Source organism: Macaca fascicularis, chromosome 5 (genome assembly GCF_037993035.2).
Source record: "Macaca fascicularis isolate 582-1 chromosome 5, T2T-MFA8v1.1".
Taxonomy (NCBI): domain Eukaryota; kingdom Metazoa; phylum Chordata; class Mammalia; order Primates; family Cercopithecidae; genus Macaca; species Macaca fascicularis.
Window position 1 is genome coordinate 24,966,777 of NC_088379.1, and position 19,375 is coordinate 24,986,151.

A 19,375-nucleotide genomic window follows, 5' to 3' on the forward strand; every position below is an offset into this window, starting at 1 on the left:
TGGCGTGTGATGAAGCATGCATACAGATACCTGGCCTCCGTTGAAAGAGATATCCAGTCGAAACCACTCCTTCAAAGGTACGATGAATTTAGTTTTTACAGCAAGGTCTTCCCCTTTGACAAGATGCATCTGAATATGCAAGTAGCCTAAAAGGAAAATTCGAGCACATGAAAATGACCAAAAAATATCTAAGAGTGAGTGAAGTAGCTAGGCCTTTTCAACAACTGTCCTAAGAAACTACAAGACTCCCCCAAATCAAAGCAAAACCCAAACGCTCATTTATAAATGCATTTCTTTGTAAATAAGACATTGGGTTTAAGCTTCCGGGAAAATCAGTTAAATTTGCAGCCCACATTTGGAAGCCATTGCTCTTGCTGGGCTGCCACGTTGACAGTATCTTCCTTATTCTAGACAGACATATCTGTCACTAGGCAGAGCTTCAAAAAATTACAATATCGTTTTAAAGGTTCTGTTTTATACTCACCCTCTTCCGTAAGAAATACAGAAGGTGTGCCGTACATCTCATTAGAGTCAACAAAGTACAGAATCCCACAGAGGTTGGCCTTGCAATAATGGAGTAAATAAAGCCACAATGAAACAGTAAACCTATAAGAGTGAGGGGGAAAAAAATTCTGCAGATTGATATCATCCAAGAACAGGTAATTATGGTTAACAATGACCAAGTAAATTGCTTTCTTTCCAATGAAGGGATGAATTTGCCTTCGCGTTCATCAAGGGAGATCAGCTTGCAAAGCCTGATTTTTGAAACAAAGGAGGTAGTTATAGTAACTGCAAAAGAGAGGAGTTAAGCTTCATTGTACAGAACTAGCAGACTTTCTACCTTGCACCAAAAACTCTGTTTCTGTGCCTCTTTGAGAATCTCACATGCCTCCTATTTGAATTCTTGATTAAGGCTTACAAAGTCAGACATAGATTTTAAAAATCTGGATTTTAATAAGAGGTGATTTGATAAGAAGCTATTTTAATTTCTATGATTAAAAGAAAAAACATAATTAGAGCCTTTTAAGCAATTTTGTTCCTTTCACGGATAAAAGCCATAAGGTAGAAAAATGTAATCATCTACAAATGGCATCACTATGAGATAACAGGGACACATATATGCTATTTTCATGCTCAGATTACGTTATTCAGTATCACGGTCCTGGCTGGCCAATACAGAACAATTAATCTAATTATCCCATTCCTGGACTGGGGCTATTTTAGTCAAAAAAAATATTGTACATCTGTGACTTGTGGAGTGAGGATAAAATAACAGTAGCCAACTTAACTAGGACACATTTAGCCAAGATATGTGATCCATCAATCAGTCAGAAAAGACTTGCTGAACATCCCTTGATACCGCACACAGTGCTACTGACCAGTAGTTCAAAGACGAGGAAGTGGGAATGATTGCATTTTGTATGTGAAACGTGGATCAAGGTCAAAATGAATGCATTGATTTCTCTTCATTTACCCCAGTAACCAATTTACAGTTTGGGTTAAAGTGACAGTGACCCCAGGTTATTTGCAGATACACACAAAGAATTCCTTTCTGGTCTTTATAATCTGGCCTCAAAATCAGTGGTATGATATGCAAACAGATGGTGCCACACAGCTCCCTCCTGACCCCACCCAGCTGAGCAAGCTCATGAAGATAAGTTATTACAAGGAAGCTTAGCAAGAACATACGCTCGGTAAAGTGACTCAAGATCTTTCTACAGCCAGCAGCATGGGAAGAATTAAATCACTCTGCTAAATCCATCTGGTCTGAGGTGAACCAGGAACCATTTTCAGCATCTTCGATTCAGCAGCAGGAAAAAAAAAAAACAAACATATATCTGGGTCTTGCTGAAATCAATGGAGGAGATCAGAAGTTGTGAGATTTCAAACAGCTCGTCCAATCTTCCACGACACAAAGGCAAAGCCAAGGCTGCAATCTGTGCTGGCTTTGGCTGGCTGCACCTGAGACCTTGCAGGGCCTCAGGCTTCAACACCTTGCTGTCTACTCATGTCATGGAAAGAGGCTAAGGCAAATTGAGGATTGTTAAATGCAAGGATAATTCAAGACTCATTTGAGGTTTTCAGGTCCACCAATTCTGTCTAAGCCACGGAGATCTCAACATTTTTGCAAAACACCTTACCATGGTGTGTCCTCCTAAGGAGTTCTTCCACTAGCCTGCCCTGGTCCTCAAATAAAACAAGCACCTCCCAACCAGCTCCCTTCTACTACCCATTCTTACACTGGGTAATCCATCCGCTGGCGTCGAGTGGCCTCCAGCTCTCGGTTTTGAAACCTCGGGAACTTCTTGACAATGCCTGTGTTTTCTCCACTGGAGGCGTAAGGAAAGCCAAGCAGGGCAACCACATCTGCAAACAGCAAAACGGCTCCCTTTCAATTATATCCAGAAAAACATTCCTTCCCAAATCTCATTCATCCTGAAAGCCTCTGCTGAGCTCCAATCAAACATTTAAGTGAGATACCCTAAAAATACCAGCAAACATCTGTTGAATATACGCCAAGCACCATGCTAAGCACTTTACAGAGACCATGTCAATTACTTTTCATAACAACTCCGTGAAGTAGATTCTATTATTAGTTCCATTCTGCAGACGAAAAGCCCGAGGCTAAGTTCACAAAGTTAATAAGTGATAGAACCACAATTCAGGTTCTGAACTCAGGCTTCTGTGTTCATAACCATTTCACACCCTGCCCTCTGAATGCTAAGAAAAGCATCTGAATTTGTGTTATAGCAGTAAGTTAACACTTTCGTAGTTCTCACTATGGTCCTGACATTTCTGTAAACATGCTACATAAATTTGTTCATTTAATTTTCATTATTATCCCCAGTCTACAGATGAGAAAACAGAGGCGTGGTTGCCAAAATAGCAACTAATATTTAGTGTACACGGGCAATATGCTAAGCACGATTCAGGGATAATCTCACTTCATTTCACAACAAACTATGAAATAGGTTCTTTTATTATCCCCATTTAACAGATTAAAAACTGAGCATCAGAGAGGGTTAAATAAGAGATGGAGCTGGCATTCAAACTCAAGCTCTTTGGTTTCAGAATCCATACTCTTAAAATTGCAGTTTTTTTTTCTTCTGTGCAAACTTTTTGCAGTAAATTCAACATACTACCCTACATAAAAATTACTAACCAGATACCTTAACACTGGAAGGTCTTCCATTTTATTTCACAAACACAAAAGAATTCTTCTCTATAACCCAAAAACCATAGGGATGTTCATAACAAATCTTAAAAGGAGAACTGAGTTATTTCATCTATATTTAATACCTACCGCTTTCAACAAGCCTAAGTATGAATTTTTGGTTTTCCATATTCTCCCCAACTGAAGAAAAGAGAATCCACTTAACTCAACCTAGGTATAAGAATACTTTTCTTGGCTGGGCATGGTGGCTCACACCTGTAATTTCAGCACTTTGGGAGGCCAAGGCGGGTGGATCACTTGAGGTCAGGAGTTCGAGACCAGTCGGGTCAACATGGTGAAACCCTATCTCTACTAAAAATACAAAAAAAAAATTAGCAGGCCATGGGAGTGTGTGCCTGTAATCCCAGCTACTCGGGAGGCTGAGGCAAGATAATTGCTTGAAGCCGGAAGGCGGAGGTTGTCGTGAGCTGAGATGGCACCACTGCATTCCAAACTGGGCGACAGAGCAAGACTCCGTCTCAAAAAAAAAAAAAAAAAAAAAAATTCTTCTGCTTAAAATGCTCCTTAGTTTAGACATTCATGATTAAATGGTGGAAACAGTCTATTTTCCTGCGTTTCTTGGAGAGAGAAGAGTTGATTTATGTGCAATTCACCAAATACCAATATTGGCACAAATTTTGGAGGCTTCAGCCTAGGATGCTGGACATCGCAGCTCTCATTTCCCAAAAGAAATAAAAAGTTTTATTATATAGAGAGGTACCTCTGGTTTACAACAATTTGGAAATCGCAAGAGCAGTTTTTAGAATCTCAGGCCCTTGTGTATATATTTAATAGGATTAAATAAGCCAATTTCTCCCCAGTAGTCAGAAATCTACATGCTTTGTTACAGGTAGAGATGCATTTGGAAATCCAAAAGAGTGGAGTTATCAGTTTCAACAGAAGCACTTAAATCCTTTGTTTTTCAAAATGAGCTCAATTTGGGCCAACTGGACTTGCTGGTCTATTATGGGGGTTGTAAGAGGGGTGAGAAGTGGAAGTACTGCAAAGGTTTTCTTTGGAATCTGAAGGAAAAATTCACCAAGGAAGTTGACATCAGCTCAACTTTGGTTTGGCTTCCACTATGTTGAGTGGAGCAGAAGAGACCAGATGGCCACGTTAGACCCCTAGGAAGCCTTCTGCTGGTGATGGCTGTTGAGTGATCTAGTGTGCAGTGGAAACATTTGTCAAAACAAATGGGATTCAGTTCTGCCCAACCTGACTCCAATATAAAGAAGCTTCATAAAGGAGGTTTCTAAAGTGGAAAGAGTTAAAAGTGAATGACAATGAGCTCTCCCCTGTCCAAAGACCAAAATAAAGCAGGTCAAATGGGGGAACTGGCCGCAACAGATTTTGAAGGAAAAAGCTCAGACCCAAAGATCTAAAATAATTTTACAAGAACACATACTATTTGTACCCAACAAAACCAAAGTAATGGTAGTTTTCTTTCAAATCTGTAGCTTCACTACGTGTATAATTTGGGGTCCTAGGCAGTTTGCCCTCAGTATGATACTGTCTTTCGATTACAATTAGAAGTAATGAACAAGAATGAATTTTGGAGCCGGAGAAGACTTTAAAATTCATCTGAATAACATAAAGGATATGTTATTTATCTCAGGATAACATATAGGTCTATTGTCTATAACTGATTATGGCTGCATGCAATGCTATAATTGACTAGTGATGTCTTGTCATGGGCAGTGGAATGCGGAGAAACAGTACCAGTGCCATCCACCACTAAATAATTAACAGGTAGGAAAACTTAGGTCCAAAGAAGTTTACTGCTTGCCTCTAGAATGTACTCATTAAAGCAGGGGCCTTACTTATTCACTATTCCATCCCCAGAGCCTAGAACAGTGTGCAGTACTTGATAAAGACCCCATAAATATTTGATGAATGAATGAATATAGGTGTGGCCAGGTCAGGATTTGAACCTGTCTCCCTTCCTCCTAGTACTGTTCACAGTTCTATAATGTGCATCACACTGTGTAAGCCAAATAATGACCTTTCTTCTTTCAAATCCTTTCCCCAAATTCATTTCTTTAGCTTATTTTGCATGAAGAGCTGAGGTTAAACAAACAAACAAAAAAAGACATAATTAAGACATAAATGTAGAATGCCAGGAAAACAGTTGATGTTAGGAACACTTTGCTGTTTTGCTTGTATTATTGCCTCAAATTTTAGAGCAAGAAGAGGCAACAGATATTATATGGTGCAAACCCCTTCATTTGGAGACATGAAAAGTACTGAGTGTCTTATTGAAGATTTCATAGCTGGTAAGAAGCCCTGATATGACTCAAACCTGGCTTTCCCACTGCAAACCAATGGGCTTTTCTTCTCAAAAGTCCTCCCAGAGAGAACCTCGGCTGATATTCAGTAGGTGTGCCCCTGTGCGGATATACTGGTTGCTCAAACACTGAAATATTTCTATTGTGGTTTGATACTTGATGTCACCTGGAACCTCCAAGGACCCACCACCCACCCTGGCCCCTTCTTCAAGTTAGAGCCTGGCCCAGCAGCAGCCTCTGGAGCCAGCATCAGCACTAAGGCTAGCACCCACTGGGGTTCACCAAGGCCCCCCACCCTCACTGATTGTTAATATTTTAAATCTCATCCCCGGGTCAGGTGAGGTTAAGGGACGACTATGTAGCCCATTCCCTAATTTAGCTGAGTGATCAGAACCCTGATACGGATTCCTTGCTCGGGAAAAGGTAACACTTCCACGCAACAAAACCCCACTTCAGAGGTGCTTCAAACACACAGCAATGAAGCCACTGAGATCATCAGCCCACCATTGGAGAAGCTGAAGATGGTCTCAATGCAAGGAATCGCAATGACTACCAGTCTGTAAGCAGAGTCTGCGGGGAAAGAAGCGAAATAAAGCCAGAGCACAGGCAGCTCAGTAACGCTTTCCAAACACAAGACATTCAAAAGCCAGTGGCCAATAAGGTGTTTAATTTTCTTTAAAGCCAAAGCCTGAGAATAAAAACTCGATTTTCTAGCAGATATGATTTAGGTCAGAACTTCCTCCAGAAAGGACACCAGGCAGTGAGGCAGGTTCCTGAGGAAGTCTGTGGAACATTTGATGACAGGAATCTTAAGAATAAAACCAGTTCTACTCCTAGTAATTTATCCTCCAAACATGCTTATAAATGTGCACAAAGATACATGTACAAGGATGTTCAGTGAAGCCTTGTGGCTAAAAGCAACAGCATGACCATCAGCAAAAGATGGGTTAAATAAATTATGGTCTGTCAGGCGATGCAATGCTAAGGAGCTGCTGAAAAGAATGAGGTCGGCAGCATGTCCTGGTACAGAAAAATCTACCGTATTGTTAATGAGCGCAGGTCCGTTTCTAGAATCCTCTCATTTGTGCAGGAAGAGAACGGGACACAACTTAACGCTTGTATGTGCAGAGAACATTTCTAGAAGGAGACACAAGAAACTGTTGCTAATGAATTTACTTCTGGGAAAAGGACCAGAAGATTCAAGGGGGAGGGGTGTGGAAACTTACTAGTTCCCCTAAACCGTTTCACACTATTTAAATTTTTTTTTATTGTTACCGTGTACACGTATTACTTTTTTGTCGACGAATGAAGAGAACAAAAGCTCTGAGCACTTCCGGGCAGGCAGATAGAAGGAGCCAGCTACATCCCAAGGCCTCCCCACCCTCGGCCTCCGAGGCTGCCCAATCCGCTTCAAAGACACAAAGTCCAGTGGGTGAAGGAAACAGGATGATTCACATCGATAAAAATTCAACTTTAAAAAAAGTATTCTTTCTAATTTAGAACCTGGGTTAGGACTGTATTAGCATATTTCAGAGAGGCGGCATAGCAAAGTCAAAAGAATCAGGAAGTCTGGACTCCAGTTAAACAAACTCCCTGAGCCTCGGTTTTCCTCTTTGTTAAAGAAAGGTTCAGAATAACACTATTTTTCCCACTGAACTATTATGAGGATTAAATGAGACAATGTGCATGAGAAAAGTGTTTTGAAAATCATAAAGGGGAATGCAGATGCTAGGCATTAATTAGTGTTATTACTGAAAAATTCAGACTACCATGATTAACTGGAAAAAAAAGGAATTAGGTCTTTTTTTTTTTTAATGCCAAATATATAGTTTATAACTACTAAAAGTACTATCATGACATTGACTTGAATAGTCCTGCTGTATAAACCATTTTTTCCACAAAGACAAGTCAAGGCTGGTTCCAACACTTGACTTAACTTTCAATCATTTTGTTGTAATGAAATTTTGTTATAAAAAAAATCATACTTCCAGTCCATTGGATCTGAAGATGAGAATGCATTTTTAGTGAAAGGAAAAGAGAGTGGAGAAGAAAAAAACTACCATGTTGCCCCAGAGTTTCTTATTTAAGAGGGAAGATCAGAGAAATGTTCATAAAGCCAGACATTAGGGCACTTAAGAACCTTTCAAGAGTGTTCCTAACCTGCTTATCTAGTCTTACTTCTTGAATTGTCCATCTCACACCTGAGATTGTGTCTTGGAAAATAAACTACAGCAAGCATGCTGCTAGTCCACATTTCCCCTCCATGGCAGACAGTAACTGATGGACATGGCACTCTTTCTCAGTAAGTGCAGGCTCATCCTCAGAATCCTACTCAACACCATGTTCTAGGCAGCCACCCCCAATCAACACAAGCTAGCCTGTGAGATGAAGCCTTATTGCCATCTTTCCTGTCAAAGAACGAAGGCTTGTCACCATTTCTCCATCAGGAATTTTCTTCTTTGTGTGCCATAGCTTATGCCTTCCCCTATGCCTGAAAGCTGAATGTCCTTCCCTTCATTCCTTTTTTTTTTCTCTTCTTTTTTTTTCTTTTTTTTTGAGACAGAGTCTTGCTCTGTTGCCCAGGCTGGAGAGCAGTGGCACTGTTTTGGCTCACTGCAGCCTCCACCTCCCGAATTCAAGCAATTCTCCCACCTCAGGCCCCCGAGTAGCTGGGACCACAGATGCATGCCACCACGCCTGGCTAATTTTTTGTATTTTTAGTAAAGATGGAATTTCACCATGTTGGCTATGCTGGTCTCTAACTCCTGGCCTCAAGTGATCTGCCTGCCTCAGCCTCCCAAAGTGCTGGGATTATAGGCGTGAGCCACTGTGCCCGGCCCCTCCTTTATGAGCCATGAAAACTCTACTTATCCTTCAAGTCTCTGTCAAAATGTCACCTCCTCTGTGAAGAAGCCACACAAAGTGCTTAACACATACAGGTTGCTCAGGAACTGTTCTTCAGTGAATGAATGACTTAAAATAAATACATAGCTTCATGACATCACCTAGTAGTTTAGCCTAATGAATTAAGTGTGGGATTTGGGAACCAAACTACCCAGGTTCAAACTCCAGCATCTTCATTAATAGCTGTGCAAACTTAGACAAGCTACTGTATCTCTCTGAGTCAGTTTTCTGTTTTCCCCTTGGTAAATATCCCAGTGGAATATTGGGCAAATTAAATTAAATAACAATGGGCCAGACGCTGTAGTTCACCCAGCACTTTGTAATCCCAGCACTTTGGGGGCCGATGCAGGCAGATCACTTGAGCACAGGAGTTTGAGACCAGTCTGGCCAACATAGCGAAACACTGTCTCTACTGAAAATACAAAAATTAGCTGGGCATGGTGGCACACATCTGTAACACCAACTACTCAGGAGGTTGAGGCAAGAGAATCGCATGAACCCGGGAGGCAGAGGTTGCAGTGAGCTGAGATCGCGCCACTGCACTCCAGCCTGGATGACAGAGCAAGACCCTGTCTCAAAAAAAACAAAAAGAAAAAAAATTAGATAACCAGGTAAACCACATAAAGCACTTTGACAGTGCCTGGCACATAGCAAATGCTCAGTAGCAGTAAGTGACTGTAACTATTGGTGGCCACGTTAAAGAGAGTAGCTTTGTCCTCTTCTTTGAGCCTTCACACTCAGTAAAGAAATTGATCCATAATAGGTGCTCAATCTTTGTTTAATTGAATGAATCATGATACATGTCATAGGAGCAGTACCAATAGAGCATTCTGATGGCCAGAAGTTAGGAAGTTAATTTCTGGTTGTGGAAATTAAAAAAAAACTCAACAAAACTTCAGGATGGGGGCTAGAAAAGTGTTAGAAATTTGAGCCAGTTGTTGAAATAGGGGCATGATTTTGCCAAGCAGGCATGGAAAGTGGCAGTGGGGGGAGGTGTTGCTTCGTGGGCTGGGGGAGTCGGGGCGGAACAGGAGCTATTCTAGGGGAAAGAAACTGCTTTAGCAAAGACATAGGGGTGGGGAATCAAAGACTTAAACCACAAAGGGGAAGCTGAGCTTACCTGTGGCTGCAAAGGAGAATCCCTGAACAGGAGAAGCCTGCAGACTTAACTAGCACAGCCCCAGTGGGTTTGTCTGGGAAGCTGTGGAGTGCGTGCAGTGGCCCTAGGGAAGGAGCACAGCCACCCCCACCCCCACACACTCCCTCATGTGGCAACACAGCCCTGCAAGGGTATCAGTGTGTGACGTTCACGAACTGTCCTTCCCCCTTGGCTAAGAGCATTCATTCAATCAACAAATAGTCATGAGTGCAGGGCTCTATGCTCACATCAGAACAAAGCAAACAAGTCCCCCGGCCTCGTGGAGCTTGTGCTCCAGTGTGGACCAGGCAACAGGCACATAGGCAACTAAAGATATTCACTGAAACCATCCAGTGGTGATCAGGCTAGGAAGGAAAATGAAGGTGGACAATGACAGGCAGGGCGGTGGGGGTGGGCCTGCTGTCTTAGATAAGGTGGCTGGGGGAGCCATCTTGAGGAGATGGCATTGGAGCAGAGGGGTGAGTGAGGTAAGGAAGTGGCCATGCGGTGATCTGGGAGAAGAGCATCTTAGGTGGAGGGAGCAGTCACACACATGTCCCAAAGCAAGAATGAACTCTGTATGCTCCAGGAGAAGCAAGGAGGCCTCCTGTTGCTGGAAGCAGTCAGGAAGGGGGTGCATGGTGGGACACAAGGCTGCAAGGGGACAGGGACAGATTCCCACAGAGTAAGGGGCATGGGTTGATCTTAACTGGGATCAGTGGGCAATGGGAGGAACTGGGGGGTTTAATCAGGGAGTGATGCGATCAGCTTTCACTGGCTGCTGGTGGGGGATCCAGAGGGTATGATGGGCAAAACTGGGGGGCCACATGCAGGCAGTGCCAGGAGTCCAGACAGGAGGATGACGGCTTAGACCAGGACGACGGCACTCCATGTGGTGAGAAATGCAAGAAGGGACTGAATATGTGACACATACAGTCAGCACTAGGTGACTCTCAAAATAGAGTATGACAGGAAGAGAAGTCCAGGTGGGTCCCCAGGTCTGGGGCCCAAGTCTCCAGCCTGCATGGCTGATTCCTTTCTTTCCGTGACTCCAGCGTGAGTCAGGCACACATGTGATTTGGGAGGGACAATAGAAATGCCCACTCCCTTCCCTCAAGGAAATAAGCCACACTAGGTAGATTCACAGTCTGCCTATGGCTACGTATGCCCCCCACACCCAGGATGCAACAGCAACAGGTGCACCGGGGGCACGTGGCTGAGTCGTGGCACACACGTGTTCCCAATGGCTACTGACTTCTCATCCGGGTTAGGTTTTCCCCGCAGGGGTGGGTAAACGTCTGCTGCATCTCCACCAAAACTCAGCCTCATGGCCTGGCTGGGTCTGGCCTGGCAAAGGAGATAAGCTGCTGAAAGCCACGTCTGGACACACGCAGCCCTCACCTCGGGAGCCTTGGCAAAGCCGGTGGTGGAGGCCCTCCAAGCACACTTCCAGAATACCAGGGCACAGGGACTTTGACTCTTTTTATACATGAAAAGGAAAATGAAAGCAAGTCAGGGAGTACTTCAGTTCAGAGGCAGGGCCATCGTAGGACACCAGGCACTTGACACAGAAAGCCTTCCCTGAAACCCCACATCAGTGCTGGCTGAGACAGGGACCATACATGATGGGCCCCCTGTGGCTCAGCTCGGAGCCTCACTAATGCCATCTTGTTCTGACTTGATTCTTGTTCATCAAGAAGCCCCTGCTAAAAACAAACCAGAGGCCTGGCCGCTTCCATCCCCACAGCCCAGATCTGGAACAAAGGTCCTGGATGTTTTCCATGGGCCGCTGCAGACGCTCTTGTGATCCGTCTTTTGGAGAAGGAAGAATGTGTGCCCCTTTTTCAGTAAACAAATCACAGCCTTGTGATCAGAGCTTATTTTGAGGGTGCATGGAGCTCCCCACCATTTTCAGTGACTTTAACTCTTGGGAAAGGGTTTTCTCTGCATGATGGTTTAATTCTCACTCCTGAGGTAATGCTCGGAAGCAGGTGAGGAGAAAAACCCCACTGTGCTGTTCCCAAGCCTTGTGAATATGAGAAGAAACAACAAAAGAAGGAAAAGACATTTCACATTTTAAGGGCATATTCAGGCACCCTAAGAACTGAGCCAGTTCGTTAAATGATTTCATTTGGAAACTTCCAGCTTGCAATTCAGTCATTCTTCAATGAGAAATACATGATGTGTCAAATATGAAATGGAATCATTAATCCCTGCCAAAGTCAGAGGTACAGCAAACTGTGGCTGTGTGTGCCCCATGCTCTCTTCCCCTTAACAAATTAGGTAGCCCTGTGGAAGGTATTCCAGACAGATGCCTGCATGGGGCTCTGCCTGGAAGAGGGAGGCACACTGATCATCAAAATGACTGGCTTGACTGCTTTCAGACATTTAACTACCCATCCCACCCTCCCCGCTATGTGCACACACACAGGAAGGGAATTTGCTTTCATCTTCTAGATATCTTTTCATTTAAAGCACCGCACAAACGCAGAATAAGCCAGACAGACAGGGCTATTAAAACGTAGGTTAAAATTGTATAGATTACACAAACACAGGAGCCCCTGTAAAAAATGGTAAGATCTGAATAAGGTCTTGGAGTCCAGTTAACAGTATTAGATCAGCATTACTTCCCCAGTTTTGATGTTGCACTGTAGATATGGAAAATGAGAAAGCTGGGGCGAGGATACACAGGGTACTGTGAAGCCTTTGCAACTTTCTGTGAATCTGTAATTATTTCAAAATAGTTTTAATCCAGCACTTTGGAAGGCCAAGGCGGGAGGATTGCTTGAGCCTAGGAGTTGAAGACCAGCCTGGGCAACACAGGAAACCTCATCTCTACAAAAAAATTTAAAAATCAGCTGGATGTGCTGGTGCACGCCTGTGGTCCCAGCTACTTGGGAGGCTGAGGTGGGAGGATTGCTTGAGCCCAGGATGTTGAGGCTATAGTGAGTTATGATCATGCCACTGCACTCCAGCTTGGGTAACAGAGTGAAACCCTGTCTCAAAACAAGAAAAAGTTTTGGAATATGTCATATGTGCCAGTTCTAGGGTAAGTGGCCTCTGAGCAGCTATCATGTATGGTGACACAGGTCCTTTCGGTTTTCATTTGGTGCAGAGCTGTTTGGGGACAGTACCAAGAAATTGCCATAGCCATTATTTCCCTAAAGAGAGCCCACCAGAAATCCCATCCCAGAGGTGACAAGAAGTTGATCACTAGAGGAAAAACTTAGAGAGCATGTCCTTAAGTCCCCTTGTCCTACACCCGTCCTGTTGAAGATGAGCTGTCAGGCACTTCCTGCGGAAGGGTCTGCTGCCACAAGCCCATGGATGTCCTCTGCCTGCCAAGCCTGGCTGGGAGTCAGATCACGGGAACCTTAGCAATCCTAAGTCCAACCAGCTCTGTCCCTGGCCCGCAGGTTCTTAAGTTTTAGGTTGCATCAGAGTCGTGAGGAAGGTGTTTAAAATGCCGATTCCAGGCCTTCCTCCACCCCCGCAGATCCCAACTAAGTAGATGAAGGACGGGGCCTAGGAATTTGCATTTGCAACAAACATTTGTGATTCTGTCACAGGTGGTCCTAGGGCCACAGTTGAGGAAACAACTGTGGAGGGCTCCCCACTGAGGGGGCAGAAGAAGAGCTGGCAGGCACTCGGCATTCACAGAGCAAGGCGCTCCTTGCACAATGGAAAGAACTTCAGAGTGGCGCCTCTCAGCGCACACCTGAGATCTCCAGCCCCAGGGCTTAACGAAGGCTGCAGAAGGGCCTGGGAGCCTCCGGGATTGGTCCTGCTGAGGTTGTGACCATGTGGCAATTAGGATAAAACGCAGAATGTGGACTATATCATCATCACAGCTTCTCACTGAGAGCTGATGATGTGCTAAGCAATCACATCTCATTTAGTCCTCACGGTACTGCTCTGAAGGAACCGTTTATTATCCCCATTTTACAGATAGGAAAACTGAGGCTCAGAGAGTTCCAAGGTTACAGAGATAGAAAGTGGCAGGGCAGGAATCCTGCCCAGCCAGAGGTTACCATTCTGTAATACAACCTCCCTTTCCGTCGGAAGGGTTCCTTTAGGTTCTCATCTCCTCCAGGATAAAACACTCTGCTTAAAAATAATAGAGGCCGGACATAGTGTCTCACGCCTGTAATTCTAGCACTCTGGGAGGCAGAGGCAGGCAGATCGCCTGAGGTCAGGAGTTTGAGACCAGCCTGGCCAACATGATGAAACCCCTTCTATACTAAAAATACACAAATTAGCCTGTCATGGTGGCGGGCGCCTGTAATCCCAGCTACTCAGGAGGCTGAGGCAGGAGAATTGCTTGAACCCGGGAGGTGGAGGTTGCAGTGTGCCAAGCGAGATCTCAGCACTGCACTCCAGCCTGGGCAACAGAACAAAACTCTGTCTCAAAAAAAAAAAAAAAAAAAAAAAAAAGGAAATTTAGCGGGCTTGCGGGGAATGGGAAGATTTTCCCAATTCTTGTTTCGGTGGCATGAATACTCCTTTCCAGCTTAAAGCAGATCTAACCCTCTCAAAGTCCCTCTTCCTCAGCTCCTTTGTTCTGCTCTTTCATCTTTGGTCCTGCTCTCTACTAATCTTCCTCCTCTCTTCCCATTTTAATTTTTCTCCTTTTGTCTTCAGACTTCAAAGTTACAGACTCAATGTGTCCCTCCATTTTCCCTGTATCCCCCATCACTAATAGAAGAGTTTTCTCCTGCCGTTCAATCATGATACAGGCTATCTGAAAAAAATGAGAATGAGGTTCCTAGCAAGAGAGATGACCTACCATTTTCCAGAGCACACTGTGGAATCCTGTTTGCCTGAAGGTTCCAAATATAACCCATGTTCCACTCAAGGCACACTTGATGATCTTTGAAAGGGCGTTCAAAAGGCGGGATGGTCTGCAGGAGGGTATAATTCTTTGCTACAGCATGGAGCAAGTTTTCCTCCCATTTAACATTCCAGTCTCCGCCACTGTATTTGTGAGTAATCCAGGCGCGTACTATCACTGCAGATACAGAGATGGAATGTCTGATGAAATAATCATCTCTGTAAACCATAATGCTTGGAAATTTCACATGTACTATTTGTGTCCTGCTGGTGTGAAGATGTTTCTCATTCTTCCACCTTTTTTTGTACACGGGAATGCTACTTCTGAACTCGGATGAAACAACTGCTTCCAAATTGACAACACAAGGCTGAGAACATAAATACTCAACCGAGACTTCAGAGACGTTGCGAACATTGCCTTCAAAGACAGTAAAATAAATAAAGTCTTTGTAAGCCACGCTCTGCTCAGCTTTGGGTATCACTGATGTCGTCAGGGAAGTCTGCCTGCCCAAAGACGGTACAACATTCTGAAAAAAAGAAAAAGAAAGTTAGCAATACAGAAAGTTTAAAAATCCTCATCATAACAGATACGTGAATCATTATTTTCCTGGGATAAAAAATATCAGTCTCCATAAAGCAATGAATGAATGCAGGAGATAAAAGATGTCAAAACCACTACTGAAGAATTGGGGAAAAACCAACACACAAATACAAGGGAAGATGAGGTCACATTAAACTCTCTCTCCAGACCCAGTAACATCTGCTGATCAGAATGTGACTGTGACATCTACGTGGCAATAATTCCAGAGTTGGTTTTCAAAGGCAGAAGCTGGTTCACAACAAACCCAATAGCGATGGAACCTGCCTTAGAATAAAACAGAGACAACACAGCTTCAGACATTGAACTATTGTCCGGACTTTAAGTGGTGGGTCCGATAGTACCAGGTCAAAGGGTGGCAGAAAAGTGCAAAGTGCACCCTCAAGGGAACATAACAGGGATGCCACCCTGGCCCCTTTTTCTCCCATAAGTTTGAAGCCAGGGCAAGCCTGCATAGTATATGGACAGGCGAGAGGTTTCTATTGCTCCCGGTCACACACGAGCAAGCTCAGACGATGGGCTGTGTTGTCCAATTCTTTCACCATAGACGATGCTATGTGCACCAAGAAAGATTTTAGCTGAATGTTTGTTTATCTGGTCATGAAATCGAGGCAAGGTTTTGAGCATGAGGTGCTGATATATGAATGCTAAGAGCTCTCCCAAATATGACTTTGTGATTCAGGTATCCAAAACACGATAGAAAAAGGTCACTTTGGACCACTGCATATCCATTAGGGTGGCTATTATAAAACACACACATACACACAGAAAATAACAAGTGTTGGTGAAGATGTGGAGAATCTGGAACCCTTAGGCACTCTTAGTGAGAACGTAAAATGGTGCAGCTACTATGGAAAGCAGTATAGCAGTTCCTCAAATAAATTAAACACAGAATGATCATATGATCAGGCCAGGCATGGTGACTCATGCCTGTAATCCCAGAACTTTGGGAGGCTGAGGTGGGTGGATCACCTGAGGTCAGGAGTTCAAGACCAGCCTGGTAAACATGATGAAACCCTGTCTCTACTAATAATACAAAAATCAGCCAGGTGTGGTGGTGTGCACCTGTAATTCCAGCTATTTGGGAGGCTGAGGCAGGAGAATTGCTTGACCCTGGGAGGTGGAGGTTACAGTGAGCCAAGATCACGCCACTGCACTCTAGCCTGGGGAACAGAGCGAGACTGCATCTCAAAAAAGAATTAAGATATGATCAGATCCAGCAATTCCACTTCTGGATATACACCCCAAAAATTTAAAGCAAAGACTTGAAGAGATATTTGTACACTCATGTTCATAACGGCATTACTCACACTAGCCAAAAGCAACCCCAAGGGTCCATTCACGGATGAATGGGTAGAAAAAATGTGGTATATACGTGGGATAGAATATTATTCAGCCCATAGAAGGGAATGAAATTCTGATATATGCTGTAAAATGGATGAACTTTGAGGACATGATGCTAAGTAAAACAAGCTAGACACAAAAGAACAGATATTATATCATCCACCTACATGAAGTGCCTAGAGTAGTCAAACTCACAGAGAGAGAAGGTACAATAGAGGTTACCAGGGTCTAAGGGAAGAGGAGATTGAGGAGTTAGGATGTAATGGGTCTAGAGATTCAGTTTGGGACGATGAAATAGTGTGGAGATAGAAAGTGGTGCCGGTTGCACAACAATGGGAATGTCCTTAACACTGCTGAACTATATACACTTACAAATGATTAAAATGGTACATTTTAATGCATGCATATTTTTACCACAATTTAAAAGAAGAAAGTCACTTTGGTCTCCTCTGAGGAAAGAAATAAAAACTCCTTTTTTCAATTCTGACTTAGAACTGTGGGAGAGGCAAAGATGGACAAGACATGAAATTTGGTATCAGGGAATCATGTCTATAAATAATGGCAATACAGGCAAAACGTGGTCAGTGTTCCCACCAAACTGTAAACAAGCCCAAGGGTGCATAGCACTGGGAGAGAATAATTCTAACTGGAAGGTCTGGGATAGGCTTTATGGAAGAAATGGTATCTCAGTTGGGCTTTGAGGGATGAAAAGAAGTTCTTCAGGTAGGGAGACAAGGCAAAGGCACTGCAAAGGGTGTGAACAGCATAAGCCGGGCAAGAGGCAGGGGAATGCAGGTATACTTAGGGAATAGAAAGTAGTTATGTGAACACGCAGGTATGAGGTTGAAAAGAAAAGTAGAGTTTGGCCCTGGAGAACACTGAGTCCCAGCCCAAGGAATGTGAACTTTTACTCTACTGACAGCAAAGAATCAACAAAGGTTTCTGTACAAGGGGGTGGTGTCTCCCTTTTAAAGCAACTGATAGTCAATGTCAATTAGAAACAAGGCTAACAATTCATACAAAAATGAGCAAACGACATAGTTAATCAACAGGTAAATGCTCATTCACAGTAAGATAAATGTAAACTGAAACTGCACTGAGATACCATTTTTTTACCTACTAGATCAAAAAGTCAGATAACACATTGTACTGACCAGAGTGTAGGAAGCATGCCCTCTTATGTATTGCTGGTGGCAGTAATCTCTAATCTCTATGAGGCCAATCAAGTAATACCTACTAAAATTATAAATGCACTCACCCTCTACACCAACAATTTCACTTCTAGGAGTTTAACCTACAAATACACTCAAAGTTGTGCAAAATGATGTTTGTGTAGATTTTCACTTCAGTACAGTTTGTAATTGCAGGACATGGGGAGCCTAAATAACCATCAAGAGGGAGCTGGTTAAATAAAAAGAGTACATCCACTCCTAGAGTACTACACAGCTATTAAAAGGAAGAAGCTCTTCACGTACAGATAACAGAATGATCTCAAAGGGTTTTGTGTCTGTTTTTTTTGTTTGTTTGTTTTTGAATTTTCAAGATTTTCTTTGTTTTGAGATGGAGTCTCACTCTGTCACCCAGGCTGGAGTGCAATGACACAATCTCAGTTCACTGCAACCTCTGCCTCCCGGGTTCAAGTGATTCTCCTGCCTCAGCCTCCCAAGTAGCTGGGATTACAGACACCTGCCACCACACCCGGCTAATTTTTGTATTTTTAGTAGAGATGGGGTTTCACCAAGTTGGCCAGGCTGGTCTCGAACTTCTGACCTTGGGTAATCCACCCATCTCGGCCTCCCAAAGTGCTGGGATTACAGGCGTGAGCCACCGCACCCAGCCCAGGTTTTGAAATTCCAGGTTTGCTGTAATGTAATTCACACCACACAATTCACACATTGAAAGTGTAAGTTGCAATGTTTTCTAGTAGATTTATAGAGTTAGTCAACAATCAATCATTACAACAATCAATTTTCAAACATTTCATTGCCCCAAAATGAAACCCAGTACCCACTGGCAGTCACTTTCCATTTTTTTGCTTGCTTTTTAAAAACAGATTCAGAAATACCATTTGGATTAAATACACACACACACCACACACACATATATATGTACATGTGCATGTTCACTTGAATACACATATCACTGGTTGCTTACACAGACAAGAATGAGGTGACCAGAAGACAGAATAAGAGAGAAAGATGCGGCCGGGCGCGGTGGCTCAAGCCTGTAATCCCAGCACTTTGGGAGGCCGAGACGGGTGGATCACGAGGTCAGGAGATCGAGACCATCCTGGTTAACACGGTGAAACCCCGTCTCTACTAAAAAAAATACAAAAAACTAGCCGGGCGAGGTGGCGGGTGCCTGTAGTCCCAGCTACTCGGGAGGCTGAGGCAGGAGAATGGCGTGAACCCGGGAGGCGGAGCTTGCAGTGAGCTGAGATCCGGCCACTGCACTCCAGCCTGGGTGACAGAGCGAGACTCCGTCTCAAAAAAAAAAAAAAAAAAAAAGAGAGAGAGATGCGCCGGGCGCGGTGGCTCACGCCTGTAATCCCAGCACTTTGGAAGGCCAAGGTGGGTGGATCACGAGGTCAGGAGATCGACACCATCCTGGCTAACATAGTGAAACCCCAACTCTACTAAAAATACAAAAAATTAGCTGGGCGTGGTGGCGGGCACCTGTAGTCCCACCTACTCGGGAGGCTGAGGCAGGAGAATGGTGTGAACCCAGGAGGCGGAGCTTGCAGTGAGCCAAGATCATGACACTGCACTCAAGCCTGGGTGACAGAGCGAGACTCCGTCTCAAAAAAAAAAAAAAAAGAGAAGGAGAGAGAGAGATGCACTGTATATCCTTCCCTAACTTTTGAATTGTGTACTACACAATTTTTTTTTAAGTAGGTGAAGAGAAAGCAACTGTCCTAAAAGGTCAAAGTGGGCTGGGTGTGGTGGCTCATGCCTGTAATCCCAGCACTTTGGGAGGCTGAGGTGGGTGGTTCACAAAGTCAAGAGATCGAGACCATCCTGGCCAACATGGTGAAACTCCGTTTTTACAAAAAATACAAATAT

The 19,375-nt window shown here is 43.8% G+C and overlaps 1 protein-coding gene across 2 annotated transcripts in view; it reads right to left on the bottom strand.

Moving 5' to 3' along the window:
* Positions 1 to 19,375, bottom strand: part of SEL1L3 (SEL1L family member 3) — a 117,179-nt gene that overhangs the window by 85,993 nt on the left and 11,811 nt on the right. For both annotated transcript variants that reach the window (XM_005554621.5, XM_005554623.4), the window contains exons 2-5: positions 14,328 to 14,898; positions 2,241 to 2,367; positions 485 to 606; positions 31 to 146 (exon numbers count right to left, since the gene is read on the bottom strand). In XM_005554621.5, coding sequence (XP_005554678.2) covers positions 31 to 146; positions 485 to 606; positions 2,241 to 2,367; positions 14,328 to 14,898 — 936 coding nt within the window. The remainder of the gene's footprint in view (positions 1 to 30; positions 147 to 484; positions 607 to 2,240; positions 2,368 to 14,327; positions 14,899 to 19,375) is intronic.